The 17184-nt window shown below is 39.9% G+C and overlaps 1 protein-coding gene across 4 annotated transcripts in view; it reads right to left on the bottom strand.

The window, feature by feature from the left end:
• Positions 1-224: 224 nt before the first annotated feature.
• Positions 225-17184, bottom strand: part of SLC15A1 (solute carrier family 15 member 1) — a 50815-nt gene continuing 33855 nt past the window's right edge. For all 4 annotated transcript variants that reach the window (XM_082434641.1, XM_082434638.1, XM_082434639.1 and 1 more), the window contains 8 exons: positions 16883-17002; positions 15682-15828; positions 14815-14864; positions 4219-4326; positions 3988-4096; positions 3293-3436; positions 1943-2050; positions 225-1002 (listed from right to left, as the gene is read on the bottom strand). In XM_082434641.1, coding sequence (XP_082290767.1) covers positions 811-1002; positions 1943-2050; positions 3293-3436; positions 3988-4096; positions 4219-4326; positions 14815-14864; positions 15682-15828; positions 16883-17002 — 978 coding nt within the window. In that variant the 3' untranslated portion in view covers positions 225-810. The remainder of the gene's footprint in view (positions 1003-1942; positions 2051-3292; positions 3437-3987; positions 4097-4218; positions 4327-14814; positions 14865-15681; positions 15829-16882; positions 17003-17184) is intronic.

Below are 17184 nucleotides of genomic sequence, written 5' to 3'. Positions count from 1 at the left end.
AAGCTCCTAGTAATAAAAGAGAAGTGTAGCCACAGATAACCCTGAGAAAAGTAGGAAACAAATTTTGATATTTCATGTTCCTGGAATTTACTGTACGTGGGCCTTGCTTTGTTCATGCTTTTATCACCTTCTGATGAAATTTTAATGAGCGGGCACAGCTTTTATAATCAGGAAAGGAAATGTTGAGGATTTCTTACTCTGCCCCCAAATACACAGACACTTACTCTTAAGAATGAGAATTTATTTCATACCATTGAAACTCTAAAAATCATGACTTGCTTTTACCTGAGTAGTTTTTTGAGTCATACATAATTTAAAAAGAGGTAGGGACTGGAAAAACAAAACTAAAAACAGAAGGTAAAGTTACCAGTTCCTACTAGCCGGTCCTTATTGTGTACCATTCTAAAGCCTAAACACTCACTTTTTGCCTCATTTAACATTGATTCCATAGAGTGTTCGAATGCAAACAATATGGAACTTTGCCACCATTTCAAAAATTTAAGTTAGTCCAAAATAACTTTGTGTGTTAGGAAAGGAGATAAGTGCAGGGTATGGCCTCAGTGTTGTAAAAGTATGTGTATGTGTGTGTGTATGCTTTACATAAGACTTCTCTGAAAAACAAACAAACAAAAGGACTTCTTTTAGAGTGTTAGGGTCATTGCTGGCTGCTTAGAAAACAGCTTTCTGGGTTTGGTTCACAGTTCTGAAGTCTTCCCCATCAGCGGCCATACAACAGAGTGTCCTGCCCCCAGGGGACAGACACCTGGGCACATCCTGGGCCCAATCCGTCCTCCACTTGCTTCTTGATGGTCACACCTCTGTCTGTGAGACGGGGTCCAACTTGGGATGTGGGTTACTCTGTTCCAGGTACTTTTTCTTTTCATCCGTGTCAAACTGAGCGTCAATCTCTGCTGGATTGACGTACGTGTAGAATCGGGCCATGATGGCAAATATTATGCAGACAACCAGAAGCAACGCCGCAAACAGAACGTACTCGGCCCACTTTGAAGGAATTGAAGTTGGAGCAAGGAGAAAAACAAAAACAATACAGGTTACGGGAATGTATATATCGCGGGTATTTTTTTCTTACGACATCCAGATCGAAGGTGTTGGCAATGCAGTTGTTAGGGGAAACTGGTAGCTACTGCCACAGATACAGAATGGCCAGCTTTTCTTGAATGCCCAATGTAACAGTAACATTCTTCGAACAGCTCTGGAGTGCAGACACCCAGGACTTTAAGAAGATGAGACAAAATTTCTGAAAGACCCAAGTCTCAAGACAAATAGCTGGCCCCTGGAAGGATGGGGACCAAGAGCACACCAGGCAGTACTCTTGAGAGGAAAAGAATGTGCTGAAATGTTCTAAGTTAAGACCCCCATGTTATCTTTTGGCAAAACGTTGAGGTCATGAGCATGCAGGATTAGCACAGGCTCTGATGGGACCTGGTGGGGGAAGCAATGAGTCTGATGGGGTAAAGGGACAGCTCCCTTATGAGGCAGAGATTCTGAGTGCTGAAGGAGAGTTCCAGAACCAGAAAAGCCCTCATTTTATTTTAAGGGGAAAAATTACAACAACCTTTAGAATGGCTTTAACTTTAGGTATTATGAAACTTTCTGGATAACACGCCTGCTTTGGGGCCATTGAGCTGCATTCACTGAAGCCAGGAAAGATGTCTCCTTTGATAGTAAACCATATGAGGGTGTAGGTATGTTAACCCCATCTGGTTACATCTGGTTATTTTCCAAGTAGAAATAAGAAGAATCAGCACACACTTGGCCATAAGACCTTTTTGTATCTGCCCTATCTGGCTCGTCTGGCAGTGTTATTCAGCCATTGGCCAAGATGACCACGTGTATATACAGACAGCTAGGGAGGGTCGTCGCGATGACGATTAACAGGCAAGAAGACAGAGGTACGCGCGATCTCTGTCTGCATCAGTACCTGTTCACTGAACGGGCCTGCTCCTGCTACAATAAGAACAATGAAGTTGCCAAATGCCACTGTCAACAGCCACCCTGCTTGAAGCACTGACTTCATGTTGGAAGGAGCCTGAGGAAATGAAACAGAGTGAGTCCCAATCTAGACGTCAACCACAGAGCAGGAGAACACAACTAACTCACTGATTCCCTTAATTAGGCCGTCTACCCCCAAAATGCACATTAAGAGTCAGGCTGGTTTAAGTGTAAAAAGGATTATCACTTGGCTAACAAGACATCCCAAATGCTCCTGTGGTTTGAACATACAAGAATCCTTTGTTTTTCACTCTCCACATGCTTGCAAAGTTGTCATCCTAATGAAATGGACGAATCTACAGATGAACCGATTCTGCTTCTACAGAAGAATTTTCAAACAAAGCCATCCAGTCCGACCTCTCCTTCCCCCCGAATGGAGGCTGCTCTCTGCGCTGTCATCTTGCTCTTTGGGGAGCTTCCCCGCTATGTCACCAAAACTTCTCTTAGAACTCTTGTCACCTGTGTTATAGTCATCTCCTTAACTAGACTGTGAGGTCATCGCAGGAAGGGATTACCCAGCTCATATTTACAATCTTCACTGCAAAACTTGACGGTATTGGGCATGCTGGGGTTAGGACGACTGTAACTGTATTTTGATAAAATAGTTCAGAACCTAAGCTCTAATTTAGGTATCAGCAAAATGTGCCTCATTAGTCTAATATTCACAAAAGCAATACTATTTTTTAACTTTTAAAAGCTAGGCCTCAATCAGTGTGTTTACTGGGAGCTACAAAGAGACCTCAAGTGAACCTTAAAAATAATGGGGACACAGACCTATGCATGAGCCTGTTATGAACAGGGTTGTTTCAGAACGTGGGATCCACTGACCATCACGACCCTGGTAATGGTCGTTAATAGAGGTTTTCCTACTTAGGACCCCAAATCTCTAGCATGTGACTGGGAATTCAGATACCTATATAAGGACACTCATGATACTAAATAGTAATATTCTTTTTTTTTTTTTTTTTTTTTTGCCATGCCGTGTGGCTTGCAGGATCTTAGTTCCCCGACCAGGGATTGAACCTGTGCTCTCAGCAGTGAAAGCATGGAGTCCTAACCACTAGACCACCAGGGAATTCCCTGAACAGTAATATTCTTATTCAGTAAATAAGACTTGGTAATTTCTAAAACCTTGTTTGGTAGAACCTACCATAATGCTTTCTAGAATTTTCTTTTACACTGCAAATACATGGCTACCCCAGCTTTTAATTAAGTCCCAGCAGCATTTTTTGAAGGCAGGGCTGTAGGAGAGGGGTGTACAAAATGATAGACAAGAAACCTGAGAATATGAGAACTCCAATCCTGTGACGGAGAAAACCACCTCGCCGCAGGTGAGGAGGAAGTACTGGGGGATTTGCAGGGCCATGCTGACTGTGTTTGGGGCAATATCTTCAAATATCCTCGGTGTGGGGCAGCTGTTACCCTAAACCGGTAAGGCAAAAGCAAGAAGAAGAAATGAAAATCGAGACTGCTTCCAGAATAAAAATTGCTCAGACAGGCAAACTGAATTTGGACCTTCAGGATTACACCATAGGATCTATCCAGAAAGTACACATTTTAAAAGTAAATACGTTAACACTGCATTTTATCCTTGGGATGGGATGGCCTTGGTAGGATTTGAAAATAGGTTCACTAGCTTTTTCTTCTTAAATAAGAGAGCAGATTGGAAGTCAGGTTTGTTGAAAACATTGCCAGCTCTCTGAACTAAAAGCTTCCAAGGTCCATGTTAATAGTCTATGAGGACACTGGTCAATGTGAACGTTTAGAGCAAGTCAGTCTGTTTAATTTTATTCTAACGGTGAACTTAAGGCAATGATAAATCACAGAATTAGTGGTGAACTGAATTAATTCTAAATTCGTTTAAAATACAGATCCTAATATCACTCTGTTAAATCATTACTATGTCCTGTTTTCAAGCACTCATATCAATAAACTTTGCATGGAACTTCTGATTCAGTGCAATGAGTTACTAACCTTCCTTGTGATTACATAGGTATACGCACTACCAAATTCAAGGTAGGATGTTTTGAACTCATTTTCACAGTGTTGTAAAATTTCTGATGAGTTTATTGTGAAGCTCTTTCTATGAAAAGAAAGATTGATATAAATTAATATTCTTGCTATTGAAAGTTTCAATGTATTATTTAAAGAAAAAGATTTGAAACCCTTGAACTTGGGAGCAAAGTGTCCATTGTAGGTACTTACTCGCCAGAAGAGAAAAAATGATATTCGCTGGCATTGTGACTGGTAACGTTTTCATAAAGTTGCTCATCCACTGTGACATTGAAGCTCTTAGCAAGAGCATTTACAAATCTGAAACAGAAAACCATCTGTCTTGTGAGTGGACTATGGAATGATTTGCTCCAGGTCACAGTATGTGCATCTGAAGTTGGGCTCTGTTCCTTTTTGGAAGGAATTTAAGATGTCTGCAGAAAATTTCTAGAGTATAAAGGCAGAAAGTAACTTACTCTAGGTTTGCCTTTGCTAACCTCATGAGAACACACCTAAAATAATTTATTTCACACAGGTAAATGCCGGGAACTGTTCTAAGTACTCTGTGACTAGGAACTATTTCAGTGGTATTTTGGGATATTAAGTACAGATTGAAATAGCTGCTGATCTCCTCCCCCTCCAGAAGGCAGCCATGTCTTTGTGCTTCTTATTTCAGAAGCTTGACAGCCAAAGTGGTGAAGGACCAAAAGCAGTAGTTGCCGAGTACCTAAAAGACAGCCTCCAACTGGGGCTTCTTTTACAGCGTCAGGGAAGCCCATTTATTTCCTTTACTTTAAAGAGCCGCTTCAGGAGGGAGGGGCTCCAAGGAGTGGGCAGGAAGACGTGGGCCAGCCCAGCAGTCAGAGAGAGTTTTGAGGAATTCCCTTCCGATGGCAGAGACCCGTGTCTGCAGGTCGTGCAGTAACAGAGATCAGCACCCCACGGGAATACGGCTGGGAATGGAACACCCAGGAGGACTGGGTGCTGGGTCCCAAGGTTTCCAGTCTCTGAAGCATTCCCCGTGCCCCAGCTTCAATGGGACCGTTTGAGTTGTTTGCCTCCAAAGGACCATATAGGTGGTGACCGGGTGGACAGATGATTAGAGATCCCTTCCTCAAGTGTTCCAGGCTAGGGAAGACTCTGACACTCTTGTACTGCCCCAGGGAGAAGGGGGCTACTCCAAATAAGACCAGCGGATCTTTCCTACCAGATAGGTGATTGAAGGCATACAGAAGATCATCCAATTCAGAGAACGAGAAGTAATAACAGTATACACCTAAGTACCATAAAGAACCATTTAACTTCCACATCCCTAAAATACATGGTGATGGAATAAAATTTACGTTTTAAGGCAGGACAAGAATATGTAAGCATAACATTCCCTGCCCTGTATTGAGCACTCCCTAATATGCAGTGTGCATCTGCATTATACACTAACTTGACCTCCCCAAAGGTGGGAATGCTGGCTCCACCATAAAGATCGATTTTTTTTCCTTTCTTCTGACGTCAGCAATGTAACTCCTTGGAAGATAACGTTCTTTCCTAATTCTGTAAGGGGTCGTGGTGACCTGCTGCTTGCTTTGTATGTGCAGACTTGGACTATGTGTTTTTGGTGAACCTTATGTAACAATGTCACTGTGTCATTTTGATGTACAATCTTTTGTCTCAAAAATGTATATTTTTAGGTACCTTTGTGGTTTTTTTTTTTTTTTTGGCCACGCCAGGCAGCTTGTGGGATCTTAGTTCCCTAACCAGGGACTGAACCCAGGCCCTCGGCAGTGAAAGCGTGCAGTCCTAACCACTGGACCGCCAGAGAATTCCCTTGAGGTACCTTTGTATAAATGAAGTACCTTTGACTTCTAACAAGTGGAACAGTCCTCAGAGTTTTTTGAAAGACTGTCTCCTGGGTTATAATCTTTTAGATCAGCTCGAATAAAATTCTCTACTTCTCCTTTAGATGGACTATTGATTAATTTTTTTGTCAACAGTGGCCAAGTTTCATCTACTGTGTGGCAATAAGTAATATTGGTCAAATTCCAGGGACTGAGAGAACATTTTTATGAATGAAACATTTGACTTGGTGTCATTTAACAGGTGATTAAAATAGAAAACTGAACCTGATGTAGGTCAACAGGACCCTAATACAGTGACTATTGCTCCAAACTGTAAATGCCACTTTTATAAAAGATTAAGATGAACCATTCAAAAGAGAGATAGTGGAAACAGTATGAAATTATGAAGTAGACCCTTGGGCCTGGGGCCTGGCTTTATATATTATAAGCCAGAAGGCTGAATAAATCCTATCCTAAGGCTTGAGTACTACTGCCCGCCTGAAATAGGTCTCAGGGCTGGTACAAGATACCAATAAGAATGGAAATAATCTGAAAAAAAAAAAGCAACATCACACATCTCAGATGTGTTTTCATATACACACAGAAAATAGGAGAGGATAAACAGCAAACACATTCTGAGTGCTTCGAAAGGCATGGAAAGCGGAGGTTCCAGATCAATTGTGCTCTGAGAGCTCTGATCAGGCAAATCCTAGGGTCCTCTAGGCTTCAAGCTGGCTTGACGTGGTAGGAGCACCAGGGTCTAAGCTACAAAGTGATCATGGGAGGAGGGATGGAGAGTGGGAACCAGCTGAGGAAACAACAAGAAGGGACCAGTTCCTTAAAGAATAATGAGGGGACAGAGATATTTGTTCCTCTTCAATAAAAAATTTTTTTTAAAAAGGCTTTATGAGCTATAGTTCACATACCGCAAAATTCACCCCTTTAAAGTGTGCAATTCTGTGATTTCACTACAGCCACATGGTTGTGCAACCATCACAAGAATCCAGTTCTCATCTCTCCAAAAAGAAACTCAATACCCGTGAGTAGTCACTCCCCATTCCCCCTCCCCACAGTCCTTGGCAGCCACGAATCTCCTTTCTGTCTCTGTGGATTTGCCTGCCGTTTCATGTAAATGGCATCATACAGCAGGAGGTCTTTGTGCCTGGCTTCTTTCACTTAGCATAATGGTTTTTTTTTTTAATTTATTTATTTTTATTTATTTATTTATTTATTTTTGGCTGTGTTGGGTCTTCATTTCTGTGCGAGGGCTTTCTCCAGTTGCGGAGAGCAGGGGCCACTCTTCATCGCAGTGCACGGGCCTCTCACCGTCGTGGCCTCTCCCGTTGTGGAGCACAAGCTCCAGACGCGCAGGTTCAGCAGCCGTAGCTCACAGGCCCAGCCGCTCCGCAGTGTGTGGGATCCTCCCAGACCAGGGCTCGAACCTATGTCCCCTGCATTGGCAGGCGGACTCCCAACCACTGCGCCACCAGGGAAGCCCTAGCATAATGTTTTTAAGGTGTATTCATGTGACAGCATACAGCAGTACTCCATCTCTTTTCATGGCTGAATAATATTCCATTGTATGGATAGACCACATTTTGTTTATCAGTTGATGGGCATTTGAGTTGTTTCTACATTTTGTCTATTGTGAATAATGCTGCTATGAACATTCATCTACAAGTTTTCGAGTGGACATATATTTCCATTTCTTGTGGGTGTATACCTAGGTGAAAAATTGCTGAGTCATATGGTAACTCTATGTTTAACATTTTGAGAAACAGTTTTTCAAAGTGGTTGCATCAGTTTACATTTGCACCAGCTGTGTATAAGGATTCCAATTTATCTGCCTCCTCACCAACACTTGTTATTACCTGTTTTTTTTTTAAATTTATTTATTAGAGCCTGGTGAATGTGAAGTGGTATCCTGTTGTTTTGATTCACATTTCCCTAATGAATAATGATGTTGAGCATCTTTTCATGTACTTTTTGGCCAATAGTATTCGTTTTGGATAAATGTCTATTCAAATACTTTGCCCATTTAAAAAATTGGGTTATCTGTCCCTTTATTATTGAGTAGTAATAATTTTTATATATTTGGAATATAAGTCTCTTATATATGATTTGCAAATATTTTCTCTCATCCTGTGGGTTGTCTTTCACTTTCTTGATGGCATCATTTGTAGCACAAATGTTTTCAAGTTTGATGAAGCCTATTACTATTTTTGTTGTTGTTGTTGTTTGTGCTTTTAGTTTCATATATAAGAAACCACTGCCTAACCCAAGGTCACAAAGATTCACTCCTATTTTTCTTCTAGAAATTGTATTGCTTTAGTTATATTTAGGTCTACGATCCATTGAGTTAATTTTTATATATGGGATCAGTGAAGGGGGTGTTCATCGTCAGTCTTTTGTATGTGGATTTCCAGTACCATCTGTGGAAAACTGCACAATTTTTAAAATAAAGATATCTTTCTGAATCTACTTATGGCCAATCATGTACCAGCTACACTCCCTCCTTAAAGCATCTTTTTTCAGTATGGCAGTCGTGAAGACCAGGACCGAAATAAACTGAACTGACAGTAAATCTTAAATTGAGATTGTTAGCAACCAATGAAGCATATAATCACATTATCTACATGAATAATTTCTGTACCACTAGTGAATAAAAATATTGATTTTTAAAACTTTCTTCATCCTTTTTATATTTCTTTTTCGTATTACTTATGATGAACATATGAATTTGGTACAGTAGTTTATATATATTTATAATTGATAAAGGATACCATATTCATACATTGTGGGTACATGCTCAAAATATTTTTATTGAATGTGCTAAGAGGTTTAAAGATCACTGCCCTCGAGAAACTTCCCACATGTGGACAAAGAAATATATGTGAATGTGGATCGTGACATTGTTTGGAAAAGTGAAAGTAACCTAAATTTCCTGTACAGAGGAATGGACAAAAAAAATTGTGGTATATCCATGCAATGGAATATTATACAATGGTTTAAGTGAATGGATAAGGGACACATACATGAATATGACTAAATATTAAAATAATATTTTTAATGTAATATATTTTGTAATATGATTGCAGAATGACATATACACAGGACAATAACATTTTAAGTTTAAAAACATGCAAAAAACATATTGTTTATAGATACATATATATGTAGCAATATGCAACGTTAAAAAAATTCATGAGAAAGATCAGTATCAAACTCTCGACCAATTTTTGACTGAAGTATTGCCATTGATTTAAAAGACTGTAGTCTATTAAGTCCTGCAGCTTCCTGATACCACATAATTAAGAGGATTCCATTTTGCTTACGATTCTATACACTATTCCTTTATTTCATATATTACTCAGAAGTCTGACTTCCTGAAATTTTTGAAGTTGTTCTAATTATCAGTTTGTTTCTGACGCTAGTTTTTCAGAACTTCCCTTTTTTTAAAAATGTGTCTCCTGGGCATTACTGAAATAATAAATAATAAAACCTTTGATCCATTAAGAATCTGTTGTTGCCAATAAAAAGAAAAAAGTTTCTGGTTTAGCTTTTACCACATGGATGGATTGGTGGAGTTAAGTGTTGGTGACCTCATGTATCCTTCTTCTTTTCTAAGATCTCATCAAAGACAACGAAGGAGGAGAGGGAGAGGGAGAGGAGTGAGGAAGGGGGGAAAGGGGAGGGGAAGGAAGAGTGGGAGGGGAAGGAAGAGGAGGAGGAGAGGAAGAGGAGAAGAACAAGAAGAGGAGAAGAAGAACGAAGCTTTAACAGCACCAGAACAAGAAAGGATACCACAATCTGAATTGTCCGAAGTTTCTAAAGTTAGGAGACATTTTTGACAAAATCAAAGCAATGGATTCTGAGGCACAAAACAATACTCTGAGGCACAAAGGAAATCCCAGAGGTGCTGCCAGCTCAGAATCAAATACAAAGGTCAGGAAAGGGCCAGGTGACCATTATTAGCGTACTTCCTTCCAGGTCTGCTAAGGCAGTTGTGCGTATGTGAGTGTGTGAGGGTCAGAACAGCGATCCAGAAGACAGAAAAGGTATTAGGGGCTGAAATGTGCTCCCCACTTCCCAATTCGTGTGTGGAAGTCCTAACCCCCCAGTATCTTGGAATGGGACTGACTGTATTTGGAGACAAGGTCTTTAAAGAGGTAAAATGAAGTCATTAGGGTGGGCCTTAATCCAAGATGACTGGTGTCCTTATAAGAAGAGGAGATTAAGACACAAGCACACACAGAGAGATGACCATGTGAGGACAAAGGGAGAAGATGGCATCTACAAGCCAAGGAGAGAGACCTCAGAGAAAACCAGCCCTGCCGACACCTTGATCTCAGACGTCCAGCCTCCAGAATGGTGAGGAAGTAATTTTCTTTTTGTTTAAGCCTCCCAGTCTGTGGTACTTTGTTATGGCAGCCCTAGCAAACGAATACAGAAGGGAACAAAGAAAACGAGGGAAGGAACCAAAAATTCAAAGGGCCTAGTGCAGGCAAGATGAATAAAATCACATCCAGACTTAGTTTCACTGCAGAAAAATGTGAGAACACCAAGGAGAAAGGAGATAACAAAAGCGTGGAGAGAAGAAACTGAGATCAACTACAAAGACTGGCAGATGCGTTTTGTTGTTGGTTTTTTTGGTCTGCACAACTAGGTACTAGATGCCAGTAGAAAAAAAAAAACCTCCAAGGTTCTGGGAGAAAATAGCATCCAACCTATGATAAAGTGTGCGAATAGAAAAAGGCATTTTCAGGCACGCAAGGGCTTGCAATTTACCTCACTGCTTCTCTTGACAAGATAACTGAGCATATCCCGCAGCAAAACAAGAAAGGTGTCCCAGAAAGATGACATGAGATCCAAGAAAGAAAGGCAGAAACCTGGGCATACGATGAAAATTCTATGAGGATAGTGGCATCACAAGATTACAGAGCAAAGGTTCCAGTGAGATCAAAGCGCATGCTGAAGGTTTCCAGAGACATGGATCCCTGGATCGGCTCACCTTGGGGATAAAGGCTTATGCTTTTGTCAATGAGAGGCCAAGTAAGTTACAGGAAAAAACAAAAGCTATGCGAGAAAGCCTTGGTTCAATTAAGGCAATTAAGATGCAGTACCACCGAACAATTCATGGAATGTCAATGAATCTTGACATTCAGAACATTTCCCTTTGAGGATACATTTTCAAGTTTATAAAGTTACATTCTCTTCTCTTTCAGACTGATCGCTCTTATTACACTATGACTAATATTTATACAGTCAAATTGTAAATCCTGTGTATTGATCTATTTTTTAGACTCCACCTAGCCCATGAAATACACGGAAAAATAAATGTAAGTATTAACAATGTGAGGGGCTTCCCTGGTGGCGCAGTGGTTGAGAATCTGCCTGCCAATGCAGGGGACACGGGTTTGAGCCCTGGTCTGGGAAGATCCCACATGCCACGGAGCAGCTGGGCCCGTGAGCCACAACTACTGAGCCTGCGCGTCTGGAGCCTGTGCCCCGCAACGGAGGGGCCGCGATAGTGAAAGGCCCGCGCACCGCGATGAAGAGCGGTCCCCGCACCGCGATGAGGAGTGGCCCCCGCTTGCCGCAACTAGAGAAAGCCCTCGCACGAACAGAAGACCCAACACAGTCAAAAATAAATAAATAAATAAATAAATAAAGTAGCTATAAGAGCACCCAAGCCCTTACATTAAAAAAAAAAAAAACAAAAAAAACAATGTGAAACATGGGCAGTTAAGAGAGATGAAGAGTACATTAATTTCTTTATACCATTAAATTAGTAGATACCCCTGTAATAATATACTTATTTCTCTATTAATGTGTTCTAGTGGTAGCTAGTAAAAGCTAAAATCAGAAATTCAGTTGTAGCCACAAAGAAATGGGAATTGCGGTAAGGGTTAAGGCAAATAGGAGACCTACTCTCATTTTTCCCCAATTTATTCTTATTAAAAAAGTGTATTTATAGTAAACTGGCTTTTTTGCTATATAGTTCTATGAGTTTTAACATGTCTAGATTTATATAAACATCATCACAATCAGGATACAGACCAGTTCCACTGCCCCCAAATCTCCCTCATGCTACCGCGTAGTTAAACCTTTCCTCCACTCCTACCCATGTCAACCACTAATCTGTTCTTCATTCTTAGGGGGTTTTTTTGCCACTTCCAGAATGTCATATAAACTGAATTATATAGTATGTATAACTTTTTGAGATTGGCTTCTTTGATGGCATAATGCACTTGAATTTCTTTTATATCGTTGCATGTATCAATAGTTCATTCCTTTTTTTTCTTGAGTAATATTCCATTGTATGGATGCAATAAAGTCTGATGTCTGTTTATCCATCACCCACTGAAGGATATTTGGGTGACTCCCAATCTCTGGTGATTATAAACAGAGCTTCTATAAACATTTGAGTATAGGTTTTATGTGAGCATAAATTTGCATTTCTCTAGGATAAATATCTAGGAGTGAGATGGCTGGCTCATATGGTAAGTGTATATTGAATTTTATAAGAACTTGCCAAACTGTTTTTCAGAATGGCTGTACCATTTTGCACTTCCATTACCAATGCATGGGAGGTCTAGTTGCTCTGTATCCTCACCAGCACTTGACACTGTCAATTCAAAAAATTATTATAGGGGCTTCCCTGGTGGCGCAGTGGTTGAGAATCTGCCTGCCAATGCAGGGGACACGGGTTCGAGCCCTGGTCTGGGAAGATCCCACATGCCGCGGAGCAACTAGGCCTGTGAGCCACAACTACTGAGCCTGCGCGTCTGGAGCCTGTGCTCCGCAACAAGAGAGGCCGCGACAGTGAGAGGCCCGCACACCGTGATGAAGAGTGGCCCCCGCTCGCCGCAACTGGAGAAAGCCCACGCACAGAAACGAAGACCCAACACAGCCAAAAATAAATAAATAAATAAATAAAGTGTAAAATTAAAAAAAGAAAAAAAAATTATTATAGCCATCCAATAGGTGTGTCATGAAAACTCACTGTGCTTTTAATTTATATTTCCTTAATAACCAATGATGTTGAACATTTTTTCATGTGCTTATTTGTGTATCTTCTTTGGTAAAATGTCTGTTAAAATCTTCTGCTCTATTTTTTAACTGGATTATTTTATTATTGAGTTTTGAGAGTACTTTATATATTCTGGGTACAAATTCTTTGTCAGATATGTATGTGATTTGTAAATATTTTCTCCCTGTTTGTAGCTTATCTTTTCATTCTCGTAACAGTGAGATTTATAGAACAGATGTTTTTAGTTTTGAGAAAATTTATTTTTTTTCTTTTATGGATTATGCTTTTGGTGTCATATCTAAGAACTCAAGTCACAAAGATTTTCTGTTTCCCTATAAAAATTTAATAGTTGAACATTTTACATGTAGGTCTGTAATCAATTTTGAGTTAACTTTCCTACATGATGTATAAGATTTTTTATATAATTTTGTATAAAATGTGAAGTTTAGGACAAATTCATTTTTTACATATGAGTGTCCAAATGTTTCAACACCATTTTTGTAAAAGACTATACTTATTAGCCCATTGAATTGTCTTCGTACTTTTGTCAAAAGTCAGTTGACTGTACTTGGGTGGGTCTATTTCTGGACCATTACACTGACCAATTATGCTAAGTGAAATCTGCTAGACAGAGAAAGACAAATACTGTATGGTGTCACTTATATGGGGAACCTAAAAAGAAAAAGTTGAATCCATAGAAACAGAGAATAGAGTGATAGCTGCCAAGGAAGGAGGGAATGGTGAGGGGAGATGTTGGCCAAAGGGTATAAACTTTCAGTTTTAAGATGAATAAGTTCTAAGGATCTAAAGTACAGCATGGTGACTAATTAATACTATATTGTATACTTGAAATTTGCTAAGAGATTGGATCTTAAAATTCTCATAATTTAAAAAGGGTAACTTTGAGGTGATGAATATGTTAATTAACTTGATTGTGATAAATATTTTACAGTGTATACATATATCAAATCATCACGTTGTATACTTTAAGTATATACGATTTTGTCAATTATACCTCAATAAAACTGGAAAAATCATAAACCAAAACACCAATGCTACGATTGAGATAGGAAATGCACTAAACCTATAAATCAATTTGGGGAGGATTGACATCTTTTCTATATTAAGTTCTCTAATCAATGAAACCAACATATCTCTCCATTTATTTAGCTCTTCATTGATTTTTCATCAGCCTTTTGTAGTTTCAGCTCTCAAATCCTGTATATGTCTTATAAGATTTATAATAAGTATTTCATCACTTTTTTTGAGCTATGGTAAAAGGTATAGTTTAAAAATTTCAGTTTCCAATCATTTATTGCTAGTATATAGAAATATGTTTGTTTTGTTGTTGGCCTTGTATCCTGTAACCTTTCTAAACTCACTTATTGATTCTATGGGCTTTTTCTGTAGAGTCCTTGGGACTTGTTTATGCAATCATGCCTTCTGTGAGTTGGGATAGTTTTATTTTTTCCTTTCCAATCTAGATGCTTTTACTTATTTTTCTTGCCTCATGGCACTAGCATCCAGAAAGATTGTGAATAGGAGTGGAGTGGACAATCTAACCTGGTTCCTGATCTTAGGGGGAGAGCATTTAGACTTTTGCCTTTAAGTACAACGTTAGCTTGGATTGTTTTAGATGTACATTTTCCGAGTAAGGAAGTTCCCTTCAGTACCTAGTTTGCTGAGAGTTGTTAAATGAATGGATGCTGAATTTCATCAAATGTTTTTTGTGCATCAATTGATATGATGATGTGGATTTTCCTCTTCAGTTTATTAAGATGATGGATTTTATTTATGATTTAAAAAACATTGAACCAGCCTTACATTCTTGAGGTAAACCACATACTCTCATTTTATATCCTTGTTATAGTTGAATTTTACTATGGGTATATATTAGTTATGTAAGAAGCTGATATAACTTAAGTTTTAAAGAAATACACATACCTGATTCCATTTTGTCCTTTTTCTGGCTTCTGGTTAAGGCCATCCTTTACCTGAGAAAGAAAACATTTTCAAATCTAACTTATCAGAATAAGTTCAGAAGGAGAGTGATATTGGCATTTATCCTAGGAGCTAAGGGCACCGTGATTATGTTTGCTGGGCTCCACCCTTCAGCCCTGGTTCACCTGAAGTTAAGATGAGCCTCTACAACTTTTCATGCTTGCTTTCTAGTGGTTCCACAGAACACTGCTCTCCAAGAATTTAGGGCAAGCCACTCAACAGTCCCCTAATTAAACACATTACCAAGAAGTCTTAAGTCCATAACGCAGTTCTGTAGAAGCTCACTTAAACTCGCCTTACAGAATACCCACAACCCCTTCATTAGGTCAACTACACCTTCATAGCTTCTTTATATGCTGAATGGAATATCCAGATGCTTATATTTTGTCATGAAATCATTTTTATTCATTTCTATTGCTTTTACCTGATGTATTCACTCTATTTTTTTAGAGACAGCTCTAATTTCCCAATTACTCAGTGCAAATTTTTTAAATGAATGCCATTAAAGATATATTTAAAACTTTATCTCAAAAAGTCTCTGAGAATGCACACAGGTACTCTGTGTGACCTGTGTACACATACACCATACCGTGCCCAGAAGGTCTTTTTAAAGTTTGTAAAATTACTATTAACCCTTCCCATCCGCCAGTCAAACCTTTACTGGAAGTCAAATGACTGTGTCCTTGAAGAAGGAAGAATTGAGGATTATCTAATATAATACTACATGGGGAGGAAAAAAAGTCACACCACTAAAAGGCCGTGTCTCCAACAGCACAGTCAAGAGTCAGCTGCAGGTGTACAGCTACTTACCACTTGGTAATTGTTTGGGGCCCAGACTAGAAGGGTATGGCGATGGCCCTGCTCAAACTTATGAGCTACTACAGCGACTGGTGATCCAGTAGAAGAAATGTTTATACGTGTCAGTTTGTCTGCACTGAAAGTCATAAATTCACTTTTCTATAATTGGGAGAAAGGAATCACAGTTAATACCAGAGCCTTGTTCTGCACTGACACTGTCATGCATATTATTTCGCATTCCCAGATCATGTTCATACACATCCAAAAATGCCTCGATGGGGGCTGGCATTGGTTTGTCTCAGCCTCTGCCCTAGCCCACCCCTGTGGACTGTATCCTGAAGTTGTTTAGCATTACCACAAGAATTATGATTTTCATCCAGCATTTTACTTTCATTTTATGAAGATAAATGCTATGGAAATTATTTCTACCATTGGGCAAAGAACAGCATTGAGGAAAAGCAACAGCCTGGGTGAAAATCAATACTGGGCCTTCCCAAGCATCGGGAGTCAAACGTTCTTTCTTCCTTCACGATTATTAGTTTGGCAAGATCTAAGGGAGTGGTTCTCAATGGCGCTGACCAGGAATGTGACCAGTTAAATCAAAATTTCTGGAGTTGGGTTGCAGGCGTCAGAATTGTCAAAGCTCTCCAGACTTAAGGTTGAGAAGCTCTAATCGAGACCAATGGCCATCCATCCACAGTAGGGTTTTCCAGTCTCAGCACTGTTGGCATTTGGGGCAGATAATTCTTTGTTGAGGAGGCTGCATGTCAGCACCTCTGGCTTCTACATAGGAGACGCCAAAAGCACACTCCCAGCTGTGACCATTAAAAATGTCTCCAGAGATTGCCAAGTGTTCCCTGTGGGAGTTATTTCGATAGCCCCGGTGGAGAACCGTCGACCCAGAATCTTGCTGTTTAAAGTGTGGTTCCACGTACCGGCAGCAGCAGTGTCACCCGAGAGCTTGTAAAAATGCAGCATTTCAGACCCACTGGTCACAAATCTGCATTTTAACAAGCTCCCCAGGTGATTCACAGACACAGTAAAGAGCACACTGGTCCAGAGTGAAGCCAAGATGAGATCAGAGATGAAGACATTTCACTTCTGGGCTCATCTCTGGATTTACACAAGAACCAAGAAGATCGGCTTCTCCAAATCCTATTGTGATAACTCAGGTCAGAAGAGGAAAAAGAAAGTTGCATTTCCTTCTACTTACTGGAGACGTCTGGTTAACTGTCACTGTCATTCCAGGAAAAGATACAGTCATTCTTTCATTTCCTATATTCAATACTTTAATTTGGACTTCATTTCCTTTGGGGAAGACGGGAAGAGTTTTCTGAGCAAAATAAAAGAGAATTGGCAGTGAGGTCCTCAGTGCATACTGAAGATGACCTTAACCGTGGCACTGGAGTCACTCTCCCCCCGGCCGAGGAAGGTGGGCTGGCTGAGGCACACGACGCACCCACCACAAAGCCCAGGAGGCCTCCAATCCTGCACTTCATGGCGCCCACAGAAAGT

The sequence above is a fragment of the Balaenoptera physalus genome (assembly GCF_965194825.1).
Source record: "Balaenoptera physalus genome assembly, chromosome: 18".
NCBI classification, from domain to species: Eukaryota; Metazoa; Chordata; class Mammalia; order Artiodactyla; family Balaenopteridae; genus Balaenoptera; species Balaenoptera physalus.
The sequence above is the reverse complement of the archived record's forward strand: the minus strand, read 5'-3'. Positions and strand labels throughout refer to the sequence as shown.